We start from the raw sequence: 17132 nt of genomic DNA on the forward strand, positions 1-17132 counted from the left end.
AGTCATGTAGATGTGGTGCTGAGGTTGTGTTGTGGTGACCTGGCAGTGCTGTGTTAATGGTTGCACTTGATGATCTTGAAGGTCACTTCCAACAAGAACAACTCTATGACACCTGACCTTCCTGAGTCACTGATCAGGACAGCAATTTGCAGCATATGTGGTTCAGCAACTTTGATACTTTCAGTGAAGTTACTTTGTTACTTTTCAGTGAAGGGTTGGTTGCAAATCTGATGCTTAGTAACATGCCAGTGTTCAGATACATTCAGGTCATCCTGTGCTTCATGGATGGTATTCCAACAAGCAGGGCTGTCTAGCTGAGTCTTGGTCCATAGAGTTAAAACAGGGTGCTTAACTGATGGAGGAACGCCCTTCTGCTAGAGGAGTCTGAAATGAAATTCATTGGCTAGGGGATGCTCATACACTGTTCTCATGCCAGTTCCTGAATTACAGCATTTCAGTTTTGCATTCCTTGGCAGGAGTTGTGTACTTGATCGTAGTAGTTGACTTGAGTGGGAAGACATCTGTTTAGAGTGAAAGTTTACTATCCACCAGGGTACAAAGTGTATGGGAATGCTGAGGAAAAGCAAGAATCCAGGTGGCTGATTTGTCTGGAACACTGTCTATATCCTAGGCTATTGGGAAATAGCAGAGCTTCTCTTTCTTATTCAAGTTTGCATGGCCTCTTCTCTGGTCTGCTTTAAGGAAAACCATAATAGCTGCTTTCCATGGTAGTTATTAAGTGAAGTACTTGTAGAAACTGTGCACAGTGCTGAGGTTCAGGTACTTGGTTCAGCCCAGAAGCCCCAGAGAATGGACTTGTGGTAGCTCTGCCCTATCCTGGGTGTGCATGTGGCCTAAAATAACACCTGGGAGAGAAGAGCTCATTTCCCATTGAAAGGAATGGAGAGGCAGGACTGGCTTTTCTCTCCAAAGTTTCACGTGTAGCACACGCAGCCAAGCTAACAACAGGCTTTTGTGTGGATGTGGCAATACGGGGAGAACTTTACATGGATGTTGTTCAAGCGTAACTGATTGGATGAAGAGTAATGTTCCTCTAGAAAATGACAGTGTTTAACTTGTCTCATTTCCCTCATTTTTGCTTGCTTGATCAAAAAGATACATGCATTTTTACTCAAGCAGGTGTTGGACTACTGAGCTATAACTAGGGTTTCAAAGTTTGTTTCCCCCCACCTAAAATTTTTGACCTTAAGGTTGGAGTGCTGAAATAAACTGTATCCTCGGGTAACTGTCAGAGATCTCCATGGGCCGTTACAAACCAGGATACACTCTGATAATGTATGACAACATAACTGGGACCAAATAGCAGCTTGTGGAATGCTTTTGAGTGTCATCTCTCTCCCAATTTTTTACAGGAAAATCATCAGCGTGTTTCTATCTTCTTTGATTATGCAAAACGTGGTAAAAACACTGCATGGTCCTATTTTCTGCCAATGTTGAATCGACAAGATCTTTTCACTGTGCATATGGTAAGTTTTAAATGAACCTCTCTTGGAAGATGGTATAGAGAAATGCTGGTTTTATTTTTCTTTAGGAGATTTTAGAGTTTGAAGCTAAACTACTGCCTGGACTGGAAAGTTTTCTTCTTGCAGCCTAGATGAGTCATTCTTAATATAAGCTTCACTTGACCACATTGTAGAAAGAAAAGTTACATTGTTTTTTTCTGGAAGATTAGAGAAGGTTTTAAAGGCTCAGAAAAGCAAGAATTTTAGAATTAATGAAGCACAGTAAGGTATAACTAGAAAAATAACTTCTGTCAAAACTGCCACTCAATGCTCCTCATGCTGTACAAATATTAGAATCTGAGTTCTCAACCTGTGAAAAAGAAATATCTTTACCCTGATGTACCTTATTCTCTCATATGCCCAATTTACTACAGTGCTGTGTGAAATCTGGTAACCATAACAGGGAAGAAGTGATATCTGTTGTAGTGGGTTGACCCTAGGTGACAAGAAAGCTCCCCTCAGTTGCTTGTATAGTCCCCTGCAATGGGACTGGGGAGAGAACTGAGGAGGGCAGAAGTGAGAAAACATATGGGTCAAGATAAAGGCAATTTAATAAGCAAAGAGGGGAAAAAGGGGGAGGGGGGCTGGAACTCAAAACAAATCTAAGAAAAATTATACAAGAGCAATAACACAGACTGATGCCCAGCCAGGGATCTCTTTGTTCAGCTGTCCTGGGTGTCCCCTCCCAGCCTCTTGGCCCCCTTCTAGCCTACTCACTGGGAGTATAGAGTGAGAAACAGGGAATTCCTTGATGCTGTGCAAGCACTGCTCAGCAACAGCTAAAACATTGGTATGTTATCAACACTATTTTGGTCACCAGTCCAAACCACAGCATCATATGGGCTGCTATGAAGAAAATTGTGTCCCAGCCAAACCCAGTACAACCATGTGAGTTATGACCTGTGTTCTCTACAGTTATCTACTGTGATGGGAGCCACTGGGTGCTGTTACTATATATGGAGTAACTTTTACATACATTTTAAGTTTACAGTCTTATGCCTTTTAGTATTCTTTGTGCATATGTTTTTTTCAAAGCACATGAATGTTTTCAAAACCAAGTTTTAGTATTGACTTTTTTCTTTTGGTTCCATTTTTTTTCTTTCTTGCTGTGCACATTGGAAGACTTTTGATGCCATGTCATTGTATCTGCATAAAAGTCCTCTGTGTCTAGACCCAAATTCTGCTCAGCATGAATGGTCTCTCATTCAGGGGCCAGGTGGTGGTTTTAATGTGGGAGCACAGTAAGCTAGAGATCTAGTAGCTCATGTTTTAAAGGGGGGGGATTTTATAGGGGTGCTTGGCCACATTCAGAAGTGGGTTTGATGCACTTCAGTGTAGAGATCATTGTTCCAGATTCTTCTTCATAATCCTTCTAGCTATCTAAAAACTCTGGCTGCAGAGTGAGCACATTTAGTGGGTGCTTGCGGGGTTTTTAATGTAAATGGAAAACTTCATGTGTGTTAAGGCATAGAGTGTGGCCTGGACAGGGTGATCCTCTTCTGTTCCCCACCCTGCTACAGGTGCCCTGTGAGACCTTTGTCCTTCTATTTATCTTCTTTCTCCATCTGTAACAAGATCATGTAACACAAAGATCATAAAAAATACAGATATCTCTTAATTTCCATGAAATTTTGAGATCATGAGATATAAGCCATCATAAAGGCATGGGCATGGATGTAGACTTCCTTTTCCAAACTTTTTTGATACTTCCAAGTGATCCTGGAGTTCAGCGTTATTTTCTGTATCCATATTTTTTTATTTTAATCCTCAGTGTAACATGGACTGCTAGTACTACAAATTGTTCTGAAACAGGTATGGCTTGTTTTAAATTGTGGTTGTACTGGCTAATGCTCAGTGAGTGGTCAAAGCCAGGCAGCTCAGAAAGCCTCTCTTGTGTTGTTACTTTTCTGTTCTCAGAACATCTGTTTAAAAGGTGATTTAAACTCTTTGACCATGGAAGGTGGCTTGTTTCTTTTTTAATCATAATATCGATTAAATTAACCACATAAATCAGTGGTTGTGGTGCAGTAGAGCCGGAGGGTGCCTGGAATCCTCTCTTCCCTCCACCATGGAGCTGTATTACAGGCAAATGAACCCCTTCTTCAGTGGTTTCTTGTTTAGAAACCACTAATTCTGCAAATAAGCTGCAGGCTGCAATGCAGAGTACTCCAAACATAATTTGGAAAGGTTGGCATAGAAATATACTCTTGTTATATGTGTTCTTGTGCCACAGGCATCATGAACAATTCTTAACCTGACTACACTTTTACTCCTCAGCTTCATTCTTAAATCCTACGTTTTCTTTTGGTTTTCTGCTCTCTTTCTGGGCTTGAACCTTCTCCCTTGTTGAAGACTACTTACTTCAGTTTAAGTACAGAAAACTTTAATACATGGCAATCATTTGTGATAATGTATGTTGTTGCTTAAAGTGTAGTTGTCATGCCATCAAGTGCCTTCCTGTTGATGGATCTCTGACTGTAATGTTGTCCCACAGCAGTAGCCCACTGACAACTCCCCTCATCCCCTTCCAAATTCTTTGTTGGTGCCTTGTGAACTTGTCCTGGTTTGGGGTAAAGTAGTTCAATTATTTTAACTTTTTAGCTAAAGCTCTTCTAATGAACTGCTCTGTCTGAAGTTAGCAGTGTTTTTATAAACTGACTGGTTTTAGCAGTGATAAGACTTCTCGTTTAGAGTTACTGCCGGGGGTTGGTGTGCAGACCAAGGCCACTGCTGAGCTTGGATCCCACACAGAGGGGGCAGAGAGTACCCCACACCTGTGGGGAGGAGTGGGCAGGAGAACTGACCCCAAGATTCTATTTTATTATCATTATTACTATTGTTATTATTAGTGGTATTATTAAAGCTGTTTTCTTTTCTAATCAATAAGTCTTCCTCTCCCTAATTCCATTTCTCTTTGCCTTTCGGGGGTAGGGGTTAATAGAGAGCATCTGTTACAGTCCTGGGGGTGGCCCTGACCCCAAACCACAGCAGTACTTTATCAGCTTACAGGTACTTGATAACATGTGAAAATATACAGGGTATGGGCAAGTAGAAGCAGCAGAAGGCTGAAGAAACAAAATTAGTAGGCATGAAGAGACTCATACGTAGAAAATGGGTTGATTCCTGTAAGGGGTCGTCTTTTACAGAAACTTGGTTTCCAGAGCTTATAGAACCTCGCAGCAAGTTCAGGATTCAGTGAATTTGAGAAATCAGTTTATTACATTCTCTTTCAGGCAGCAAGAATTATTGCCAAACTGGCTGCTTGGGGGAGAGAACTCATGGAAGGCAGTGACTTGAATTACTATTTCAACTGGATTAAAACTCAGCTCAGTTCACAGGTAAAAGCTACTGCTGTTTCAGTGTTACAGGGACTTCAGAAACTTTTTTCAAGCATATGGATTTATAGATATGCAAACATGAGGTGTATTTTGGTTTTTTTTGAAACGAAATTTTACTTCATTTTCAAAGCTAAGTATCCTTTATTTGAATACATAGTTTTTAACTTGAGGACTACAGTAGAAAATATAAAATATTAAAATGTAAAATAAAAAATAAGGCTTTTTGCGTTTTCTGTTGGTTAACATTGATTTTTCTTCTGGATACTGAGAAACAGTGATGAGGGATTTTTGTTTCCCTATATTGTTTTGTTTCTCAGTGCTCTTTACTGGGAATAAAAATCACGTTGAGGCAGGAAGTGAATATTGAGATTATTTTCCAGTTTACTGTAGTGCAAAGCCTTTAAGTCCTGTTTCTTGAAACTAAATCTTGACTTATTTGAACAGTACTTTTATGGCATTAACTCAGTATGAACTGCTTATTGCTGGTTGGTTCTTCAAAGATCAATTGTTCTCCTCTGTATTAATTTTTGGAGATTTTCCCATTCAATCCTTATCAAATCCCAGTGATTTGTCATTCTCCAAGGTAATGTTGTAGCACAAGTGGATTCTGAAGTGCAGAGAAAGATTCAGTAGGTTTAGTAATGGCATATTTTTCAGTTTTACATCCAAACTAGCTTTAATAAAAGGAATTGTTTGTTTGGTTGTTTTTTTTTGTGGGTTCCCCTCTGCCCAGCTCTGGAAGAAGAATCTTGAAGTTGTAATTTATTTCAGAAGGTTTTAAGAGAACAGTTCTCAGACTTTTAAGATGAAGATGGAAATGTCTTGAGTAAATCCACGCTTAAGAAAAACCCAAGCCAATCAACCAAAACCAAAAAACACAAACCCTTACATCTTGACATACCAGGATCAGCTCCAAGGATATTCTGGACATGATGGAATGTGCGTGAAATAAATACAATCTGCCATCATGATATACTATAAATATAGAAATAGAATATAAATATAGAAAAATTATCATAGAGATTCTTCATCTTTTTATGGCTAGAGAAGTTGGAGGATTGGAAGAAACTTGGCAACAACTGTTCCATAAGGGTGAAGGACAGCTCTGATACAAAATGTTGGTTTTTTTGCTAGAAACTACGTGGCACAGGTGGTTCTGTGGAAGCAGGAGCAGTCTCCACAAGTGATGTGAGTATATCTTTGAAATCTGACAATTTGCTGTTCAGAGCAGGTGATATCCACTCCTTGGATTAAGGTGCAGGGCTGTTTTGGTGTCAGTAGCAGAAAGTGTTTGGTCTCAGAACTGTACAATGACAGAGTGCCAGGGGATGGCGCCAAGAAACAAAAGTACTTTTAAAACACTGATTCACAGAAAATGCTTGCAGTGGAAGTATGTATTTTACAAGTTGGTTTTGGTTTTTAGAACTGTAGATGTATCTAGCATTCTTCGTTAAAACATGAAAAAATTCTGTGCCATTAGTTTGAATAATACAGTTTAGCACTCAACTGTCAGACTTGTAGGGGAAGCCTCTGAGATTAGGACACTTTTGGCTCTACTAATGTGCAGAACTTAGGCCATGTCAGATGTTAAAGCTAACATAAACCCTCCACCTCTGTAGCATGAAGTTACAAGAGTGCTTTCAAAGCTGTAAGCTTTTCATATTTGAATAGCTTGAATTACAGGGAAACTGGATTGTCCTTTTCACACCAGTATTTATTTATATCCAATTTCATTAAGATAATTGCTGTTGAATTTGGAAATGAACTGTGACAGTATAGCAAACAAAAATGACCATCATAACTGGATTTCCTGTTTTGCTGTGTCACAACGAGGTGGTTTTTCATAACTTTTGAATGTGGAATAGAATTCAGTTTGCTCTTTCATGCCTTTTGCAACCTGAAAGAGTTTCTTTTTTCAGAAGGCTAAATATGAATCTGAGATTATTTTTTCTTCTAAATGCAGTCATCACTTTAAGGTGCTGCTTTCCTGTAGAGAAAAGCCTCTTAAATTAGAACCTGACTGGAGTTTGAAATCGGAAAGATAGGGGTTAAAATTATGGCCTGAGCATAGAAGTTGAAGTATTCCACTGTTGATTCGATTTCATGTGCATTTCTGTGTGCCATACTGTTAGGTTTTGTTAGGCTGAAAGCCCTTGAAAAAGTAAATAGGCTTGCAGCACCCAACACCACTCCTTAAGCATCTATGAGATCTTCTAACTTTATTAGAAATATGCATTCATTGTCCTGTAGCACTGCATGGATTTACTGTACCACTGTAGGGTCCCAAAGCAGCATAGATAAATTCTAGGATAATTAAGTTGGGTAAGTGTTGCCTTGCCTTCAGTAATGTTCTGATTTCCTATCTAGCTTGTGCAGCATTTCCAAGCAGGCCCTGTCTAATTTATGTCAGAGTAAATTAGACATGCCGTTGTAGCATTTTACACAGGAAATGAGGGCTGGGATTTATTCTGAAATTTCGATTATGGTGGTGTGGGAAGAGAATGCTTTTATGGCAGACTCTTTAAAAAGAAACGCCAAATTCAGGAGTGCACAGGTTGATGATGCAGATAAATGAGGGCATTATTTGAGGCGGGAGGGTTGTGTGTGTGTAGCTGTTTTATTTGCATGGTGTGTGTGTGTGATTATCTGCCCTGGGAAATTAATGTTCCATGAGATGATTTGGATGTAGATGTTCAGGCTTAGGTTTCACATAAAGGTCTTAACCTCTGATGAGAGACACAGAATTAATTCATCTTTATTTTAAATTTTGTTAATTTTCTCTCATTTCATACGGGTTTGCCGAACTTCTTTCCTCCATTCACTGTTTTGAAGGTTTTGTATTATGTGAGTGATCTAACATAAGACTTTCAAGACAGAAAACAAAAAGGCTTATAGGAAAAAAATAACCCCGCGACATTTTATCAGCATCATATCTGAATATTAGTGAAGATAATGCCAGAGGTTCAGCTAAAGAGAAGGGGATAAAAAAGCCACTTGTCTTGTACCTTAGGTTCTTTCTGTTTCTGTAGTGGGAAGAAAAATGTATTAATCCAACTCCATCTTTGAACTGCAGCCCATCTTCTAAGCAGTAACACATAAAATACATGCTTTTGGGGATGAAAAGCTGTTTAATGATTCTGTTTGTGTTTCTATAAGACTCTGAATGAAAACAGAATTTGGTGGTGTGTCAAAGTTTTCCTGATGGGAAAACTTTAGTCTTTTTATTCTATTCTTAGCACGGTATGCTGTGCTAAGCTTTTAGTGAAAAGAGGAAAAAAAACAGAATGCAAAGCTAAACTTTGAGGATGAATTTGTATACTCATTTTTGTAATGGTATTTTTTTTTTTTTGCATAAGCATACATGTCATTATGATGGGCATGGTACTTACTGCATAGGAAAATAAACAATTGTGATGGCAGCACTGCTGTTTCAAGTTGGAGAACGGGAGTGGGAAGAACCTGAGTCCAAGAATACTTTTTATACCATGACCTCTAGCAAACTTCTTCAAACTTGGTAACCAGTTTGCTGATTTATTTCCTAAAGTTTGCTCGATAGAGTAATAGTTGACTCTGTGGATGAAAGGACTCTGGCAGTGTAACCAAACTGAAGACAGCCTTCACTCATAGATGCTGAAAGAAGGCATGTTCAAATGGGCTATATAAATCTGTTGTGACACCATTTTACATTACCACATGCATAAGACTTCTTTCCTCTTCAAAACCATTTCTGTTTTGCTTCTCACCTTTTCTTGTGACTTTTTTTTTAATCAGAAACTGTAGTTTCATAAGGGTGAGCCTGTTTAACTCAGAAGTGTTGCTGAAGAAATGTGTGTTGAAGCATGCCAGTAAAGCCTAGTTTGGAAGACAGAACTTCATCACCTATCTACCTAACCCTTCTTGTAAGAAGTGATGTGTTCTTTTCACCCAGAGTTCGCAGTATGTGCAGTGTGTTGCTGGATGCCTGCAGCTGATGCTCAGGGTCAATGAATATCGCTTTGCGTGGGTAGAAGCAGATGGAGTAAATTGGTGAGCATTTATTTCAATTCATATGGATCTACTTACACACTCTCCAGTGACCTCTTGTGGAATAGAACTCTCTTGCAAAAGACAGCTGCTTTGAGTACAAAACCTATTTGTTTTCAAACATAAACACAGTTAAACAAATTGAATTTGCAGATATAGGTGCCAATGTTGAGGCTTTAATGCTACTTTACTCTTCATGAGGAACTGCTTAAATATCTGAAGGGGAATGCAATCATTTGTCTTTAGCTGAAGATGCTCTCTTTTTAATTTAAGAGAACAAGGACTAACAAAATGAGTTTCTGCTAATCTTGTGTTTTGTTTTGGAGTTGTTCAGTCTGAAAACATTAGTGAAAGGAGAAATGTATTCTAGAGCTAAGTTCAGGGGTTTTATTTTCCATATGTGGCTTCAAGTAGGTGATTCTTTTATCCAGATTCTCCTGATAAAAAGTTCTGCACGAGACTAGGGTGTTGTCACTCATCTTCTTTAAAAAAATTGCTATCTAGAAATGACTTCCCGCCATGTGTGCCTCTGCTGGGGATGGTGGCTGTACGGTTTGCACTTTAAGGAAAAATAGTCTTGTACTCTGAAATGGAGAAAAGTCAAAGTTGCCTGTGAACTTATAGCTGAAAAGATACTTGCAAGTGTCAAGATGACAGTAGTGAAACAAACTTTTTCACCAAGGAGACTGTTTAATACACTATTAAAACATTACAGTAAGCTTGCATTTCAGTAAGTTTGAATTTATTTTACTTTTGATATCAATGATCTTGAAAGTAGCTTGTTACAGTTGTGTGAGTGGTGGTTTGTTTTTTTTTTTTTTTTTTAAACTTGGTTTGGTTATTTGAATGGACTTGTAAATAGCTTACTTCAGTCAACAAAGCTTCTGCAGGATTTCTTCTTGGAGATCTTATTATTTCTTCAGTGATGCTTTGTACATCTGTGATGTGTTACAATCCAGTTTTTGAGGACTTGCTTGTTAAATAACTACTTCAGCTTATTGTGGGCACTCCTGTGGAGAGGGATGATTAAGGAAACAAGTTGCATTTTTATACATCTATTTACTACTTCTCTTTCTTATCTCTGAAGGAGTAGCTCTGTGTTTCTCTCTTTCTCCTGGAATGACAAATCAGGCTCTAAACATGCCACTAAAAAAGAGTCTAGGTGAACCTGAAGATGGATACAACACCTCAGCAACTGACATGGGGAAAAGCTGCTTTATAGCTGTAAGGCTAAGGAGGAAATAACTTTATTTTTAAAATGTCTTCCTGAATAAGCTGCTTGTACAGTGATAAGTACTTGTGTAGGATACTATGAAGAGTGTATTGCATGCTCATCCTCAGCAGCTCTTTCCACTAAGTTCCTGTAAACCATTTATTGTAATGTTTGAGGGTGGAGCAGTACAGACTATACAGTCGTTATTTTAAAATTAAATCTATACTATGTTAATTTTTCAGTATCATGGGGGTCTTGAGCAACAAATGTGGCTTCCAGCTCCAGTATCAGATGATTTTCTGTGTGTGGCTACTGGCATTTAGCCCTCAAATGTGTGAATATCTCCGTCGATATAATATTGTGCCAGTGCTGTCGGATATTCTTCAGGAATCTGTCAAAGAGAAAGTAACGAGAATCATCCTGGCAGCGTTTCGGGTAAGTGTCTGTTGACTGCAATTGCACTGAGCTTCTCCCTCTACTGAGGAGATCTCGGATGTCGCTGAGGCACAACTGCTTCTGCTAGACCGTATCAGTGTCCTGGATTGAAAAGAGTAATTCTCTCTTTTTCTGAAAGCTGGATTTTGCTACAGGTATTAGACATGCTGTTACAGATGTCTGCTATTCAGTGTCTTCTTATAATAAGGTTAACTAAAAACCTCTATATTAACATGAGCACTAGTGTTTTCCCTCCTCTAGCTTTTTTCTTCTGGTACTAGTGTGAGACAATGGAGGTACTAATACCTGATAAATATTGCTTTATGAAGCTTTAATTAAAAAATAGTATTTTAAATATAGATGTTTGTGCAACTGAGTGACTCCGAAATTATTTTTATCTGCTAGTCCAAAAATGTTTTCTTGGTGGTTCTGTCAAGATGAATGAGGATGTTTATGTAAATTTTATTAGTTGACTTACTATATCCATGTTACCTGGAAATCTCTTGGTCCCATTTAAGATAATTTGGAAGAACTAAGCACAGAGGCTTGATGTTTTCATTGTGAGAGCACCAGTTTGTGTTCATGGGTGCTAACTCTGCATGTAGTTTTATGTGCATACTTCTCAAGTGTCCTCTGTGTCATGCAGGAGAGCTATAACAATTTGCAATCTTGTGTTAAAACAGGACTTATATTCCAAGTAGGGATCATAAAAACTTGTTTTCCTGGGTACTGATCGTTCCAGTAATAGGTGTGGCAAGTAACTTAGTCAGGAGAGGGGAATTGTTGCTTACTGACAGGCAATAACAAGCTGTCTGAAAGCACTTATTCTGTGACCTTAAATGGTCTCTCTGGCCAAACACATCTGGTACTTTGAAAAATTTCTGGGTAAGGTATAGCACAAGAAGATGCTGTTCTTCTGAAGGAGATCAGTGGCATGAGGTATTTAGTAGGGACTATGCTTATTATGTAGACCTCTGTAAGCATTCTAGTGTTCTTTAGAATCTTTATGTTAGGACTAAGCAGGAGTGTCCAGCAAGACAGGTTAAAAAAAGAAAAAAGAAAAACAAACAAAAACAAAAAAGCAAACCAACCAACCAACCAAAAAAAAACACACAAAAAAAACCCCAAAAACCCTGGGGGACTCAGCAATGTGTATTTAAGTATATAACTTCCTTCATTTCTCAGGTCACAAAACACAGGAGAATTAATTGCTAATTCTTAGATTTACTATGTTTTGCAAGAGGAGACAAAAATGAAGCCAAGTACTTTTAATAAATAAAGGCTAAGAAAGAATAAGAAGATAGTTCTGTTACAGGCTTCAGGGAAATTAACTTAGCTGTTTTCTTTCTCCAACATTAAAGACTGGCGTTGGCATGAAAATGAGGTTATAAACTGGCAGCCAGGAAATAATAGATGATAAATTAGACATCAGAGCTGTGAATTTTGAAGCAAAATTAAAATGGGTAGCAGAGGCGAAACAGCATTTCTCCTATGTGAGAGGCCACAGTTCTTAGTTTATTCAAAACAAAAACAACAAATGGACAAATTGCATAGTTTTTCCCTGGGTCATGCCTGCTGCCTGTGCAGTACTGAAGGCGTGCCATTAGTCTCCACAATTTGCATGTGTCTTCTCAGCTATACAAGTTCTCCTAATTTGACCTGTTTTGTCTCTGGCAAGTTAAGTGCCTGAAGTTTGTAATGTAATTTCTTTTCTGTAAAGCAATAGGTATTAGGTACTTCTGTCAACTTGGAATCAATTACTTTCTCTGTTTACCTATTAATATGCTTTTTCCTCATTTTTTCATGCTTTTATGGTCTTTTATGTCCATTTCCTACCTGTAACTCATCTTGCACCTTAAGTTTTTTTAATCACTAAGTAATTTTACTAGCTTGTTCTATTCAGTCATGTGTTCCTGTCTGTAGTTTCCTGACATATCCTTTCAATTTCTCTATAAAAAGTTTGAATATCTCACTGTGGTATGAGATAGGTAATAATATTTGGAGTAGCTTTTAAATCTGCTTTTAATTCTCTTAACTAGGAGTTCTTTAGGAAATTTTTCTACCTGGTCTTTCAACTTGTTGAAAATTAAGATTAATTATTTGTTCTTTTGCTCTTGTTGGCACTTCTGATTAATTTATCATTTTTTACACTATGATTTAGCATAACTTTCTGCCAATTAGCTTTTATGTCTTACTGAAACTTTTTTTTTTCACAGTTGAGTTAATTATGTGGGGTCATTAGAAGAAGCAGTAGGGCTTGTTACAACTTGCATATTGAAAATTTTTATTTTCAGTGTTCTGCCTTACTAATACGATGTCTGATATCTTAGAAACCTTAAATGTACTTTTTTTTAACATGAATCTGAGTGATGCAGTCAAATTGTTTCCCCATGGTTTCACTGCTTGTTTCTGGCTGATGTTAAGGTTTATTTATATGAGCACATGTTCTGTTTGTTAAGGAGTTTCTTTTATATGGAGTTCATGCTTTTGGCTTTATCAAAAAGTACAGGTTGCTAGCTCTGATTGAACAACATAATTTTGAAGCTAATTAAATTGAGTAGAAATGTAATGAATAAACACCATTGGAACTTGACTGTTACAATTTGTGCTTGAAAATCCAGGTTTACCAACCAGCTTCTGAGTAAAAAAGTCTAGTTGGACTATTACTAGATTCAAAAGAAGCTTATCTAATCCAGATGGTAGCTCTTCAGTTGGAAAGATGACCGTAGGGTTTTTTGCTTGTTTGTTTTAAAGCTTTTTCCTATTTCTACACAGAAAGCTAAAATGATAATGCCAGATAAAAGTAGTTGTTCATGGCAGAGACTCTGGGATTTGGGATATAAGTTTGCCCTTTTTCTTTGAATATTCTTTGTAGTCAGCCCAATTTGATGTGGAAAGTGATCAAAGCAGGTGAGTTAATACTTTCTAGTTGAAGGTGGCATACTATCTAGGAGGAGAATGGTCTAAGTGACCTAAACTTGCATGCAGTGGTGGTTGTGTTTTTCAACACATGCAGCTGCATGGTTTCTACCTTGCAAGACAGAGCATTTTTTCTTTCTTCTAAATTACTCTTCATCTGCTGTGGTGACAGATATGAATACTCTTTCTCTGCAGTTAGGTCAGTCCTAGACAATTTAGGCTATTAAATGTAGGTGTAAAGCAGCCTAAAGTTGCCTAAAGTGTGGTAGGCTAATACTTTGGAGAGATTAGTTTGAGAACCAATTAGTTCTGTTGTTTTCTGATCTAAAAATTTGCACTAAGAATGTTTTAAGCTTACCATTTTGTTTCACAGTAGTCTGTTCTTAAAACAAACAAAATAAATACGTTTTTACTTTCCTAGAATTTGTTAGAGAAATCTACTGAGAGAGAAACTCGCCAAGAATATGCTCTTGCCATGATTCAGTGTAAAGTTTTAAAGCAGCTAGAGAATTTGGATCAGCAGAAATATGATGATGAAGACATAAGTGAAGATATCAAATTTCTGCTGGACAAGCTTGGTGAGAGCGTGCAGGACCTTAGGTATGCTTTGCAGCGTGAACATTAAAAAAGAAAAATGGAATTAGACAAGTACTGGTAAAACTTTTTCAGGCTAAATAACGTACAGTATTGTGATACATAAATGTTAGTTGGTAAGGAAGAGTGCACAGAGATGCTGATTGTATATAAAAGTTTCCTATTCTAAGTGAGCATTTCCAGGCTGAATAGAAAATAAATCTCCATTTTGGATATGTAATCTTTGTGACTGATAAATTAAGGGACTTCAGAGGCAGTTCTGGTTAAGCAGAAGACTGTGATTAGAATAATTTGCTCTCTGGATTACCTTAAGGTTTTGCTAGTGTTTATCTAGTTCTTGCTTTTGTGCATAAATTGAACTGCATATTGTAATTTGTGTCAAAGGTTTAACTGGATGAAAGTCAAGGGGGTCCTTGGTTGGGGAAGTTAAAACTGAGAAAACGGGCAAAACAGCCAATTAAATTCCAAGGTACTGTGGTTGTGTGGCTATTTTTCTAACCTTTTTTTCAGGAATTGTTTTTTGAGGTGGATGGAGGGGCATGTTAGAAAACAAATTTTTCTTTTGCTTTTCATGCCTGCCTTTATTTTTGAAGTGTTGAACTCTTAGACATGGAACAGTTCTCATGCCCTGGAGAGCTGACTTCCAAATGTGTCATAGCAAGTTGTGCCCCAGCTTTGTCTCGTTAAGGACAGGCTTAGGTATGAAATTCAAACTCTATTCGTGGGAGCTTAGCCAGTATTTCATGTAGATCTTTTGTGTTGCAGCTCCTTTGATGAGTACAGTTCTGAGCTTAAGTCAGGAAGACTGGAGTGGAGTCCTGTACACAAGTCTGAGAAGTTCTGGCGGGAAAATGCTGTAAGACTGAATGAGAAGAATTATGAACTACTCAAGTGAGTTCTCAAGTCTTGAATCACATAATGCTTTAATATTTTCTGTGTTTAATTGAACCTACATCTAATACAGGTTTTACATTTCAACATAAAGTAATGTCTAGAATGAAAGAAAGTCAGAACATGTTATTTTTAGAATGTGTAGTCCTTACTTGTATATGGCTTGTTTTGTTCAAAAGCAGAATTGTTTATTTGCTTTTATTGGACAAAATGTATTGATGATGATGATAGAGGGAATATCTCTAGCTTAATTTACATGTAGATTTGTGCTGTTGACTCTTTTTATGCTTCCACTTGAGGAACAACTATACTAATTGATGTAATAAAAAATGTTTCTACTGTACCTTAGTCTTTTGTGTTGTGTGTTGATCTGAGTAATGAACTCCTGCCTTGAATACTTGGCGGTTGAGAATTGTGGTACTGTTCCATGGAAAATCTGATTAGCTTCTTTATGTTGCAGTCTCTCTATTTTGTCTTGGGACTGTGTTTGGTGTACATAGATTGTTGGATGAAATGAAGCTGAAGCTCATCCTTCCTTTTCGAATCAAGGACTTACTTGCTGGCTTTTGAAAGCATGTCCTCAAAATATGTCTCTGTCTGAAGTAGCTTGTAGGAGCTCTTAGTTGTTTAACTGCATTGTCATTAACTGATGATGTGTGCTATTTTTCCTCTTCAATAAATGCTAGACCTTGCAGAAATCAGGAGGTCAGGTGGAGCATGTGAGATGCTAGAAGTTCTGGCAAGATCAAGCTGATCCTGAGCTTTATGTGCATTTCATTCTGCTCTGAAACCTAGCCAAAACATGTCTGATAAATTCCTCTGAGGGCATATTGCTGAACATGTAGAATTTATAGACTTAAAAATTTTAGATGCTGCTGAACATAACATGAAGGTGATGTTGAGGCTTAGAGTTTGCTGTAGCAGTTGCAGTGTTTTGCTGTATTCATCTTTCCTGGTTCTGGGACAGCTAGGTAAATTTATTGTGATTGTTCTGCCACAAAGACAGTGATCTTAAAAAAAAAAAATAAAAAAATAAAAAATTCCTCTCTAAAAATCAAAAAACCTACAAAAACCCAACATACACCTCCCCTCAATGTGGTGGGGGAGGTTCTTGCACCTCAGAACTTACTTCATCTTGCAAGACATTTGACAGACAATCCTTTCGTAGCTTCAAGCCACTTCATTTTATTTTCCATTATCTCCTAACATGCTTCTTTTTACTACTTAACATACTTAAGTTTACTGTTAAAACTTACTTTTTCATGCCTTCCATCATTACTGACTTCTTAAGCAAGAGATGCTGGCTGTGTATTTTGTTAAACATTACTGTGTAGATGTTCAGTGTCTTCTGATTGGTGTTACGATTCAAGTTTCTTTTCCTAGTTTTTGTCCAAATTAGGAGTTCTTTTAAAATGAAACGTGCTTCATCTGTCATTTCCTGGCCTCTAGAGAGGCAGTGGCTGTTGTAATTTAATTTTACCAGAATGTTCTTTTTTCATTCCAGTTGAATTTTTAACCTACCTATTTATAGTTGCAGCTAACTGTCTATAATTAGATAACATTTGTCATCTCGCTAAGAGTAGATAAATCAAATATTTCAGCGATCAGTATGTTTAACCTTTCAAACTTATTAGTGCCTATCCTTCATATTTGTGTCATTCCTCCCCCCCATTACTGTCTAGAGAACAGTATTACTGGTAGCTGTTTTCCACTAAAACTGATTAAACTACTTAATAAAAAGATAAAGACAATATTAATTGTTGAGAAACTGTTCTCCAAGTCTTACAGCTCTGTATTTCTGTTCATGCTAACAAAATAACTTATTTATGAAATTGGAGTCAATTACAAGGTATAGCTTTCATTATCTCAGTCTTTGAGTTATGACAGCTGCTTTTTAGGACAGAACTGGTATCTAGGACACAATTGACTGAACAAGTGCTGTTTTTGAGGTGAAGCTGGTGGTTTTGAATTGAGAGAAGTTCATGGTTGCACAGACCAAAGAACTCAGTGTGTTTCTTCATTTTCAACTGCTAGGATGCCTTTTAATCTTTAAATGACTCTGTGTAACAGTCTTCTGCGTAAAATTCTGCCCTTTTTGTCCTTCTTTCCTGCATTGAGCAAGGCTACTATTGTAAGGTGAGGGGTGGAATAGAGCTGGGGAAAGGCTGATAGAGAGCAGGCTTGTCATACCCCCCC

General features: G+C 37.6%; 1 protein-coding gene across 2 annotated transcripts in view; it reads left to right on the forward strand.

The window, feature by feature from the left end:
* Nucleotides 1-17132, forward strand: part of ATP6V1H (ATPase, H+ transporting, lysosomal 50/57kDa, V1 subunit H) — a 49047-nt gene that overhangs the window by 14675 nt on the left and 17240 nt on the right. Inside the window, exons 4-10 of one of the 2 annotated variants that reach the window (XM_008940445.1) lie at nt 1374-1487; nt 4757-4861; nt 5996-6049; nt 8790-8887; nt 10340-10532; nt 13873-14051; nt 14811-14936. In XM_008940445.1, coding sequence (XP_008938693.1) covers nt 1374-1487; nt 4757-4861; nt 5996-6049; nt 8790-8887; nt 10340-10532; nt 13873-14051; nt 14811-14936 — 869 coding nt within the window. The remainder of the gene's footprint in view (nt 1-1373; nt 1488-4756; nt 4862-5995; nt 6050-8789; nt 8888-10339; nt 10533-13872; nt 14052-14810; nt 14937-17132) is intronic. The other variant, XM_008940446.1, reaches the window with a different exon arrangement.

This window comes from Merops nubicus, unplaced genomic scaffold (assembly GCF_000691845.1).
Source record: "Merops nubicus isolate BGI_N331 unplaced genomic scaffold, ASM69184v1 scaffold7975, whole genome shotgun sequence".
Classification (NCBI taxonomy): domain Eukaryota; kingdom Metazoa; phylum Chordata; class Aves; order Coraciiformes; family Meropidae; genus Merops; species Merops nubicus.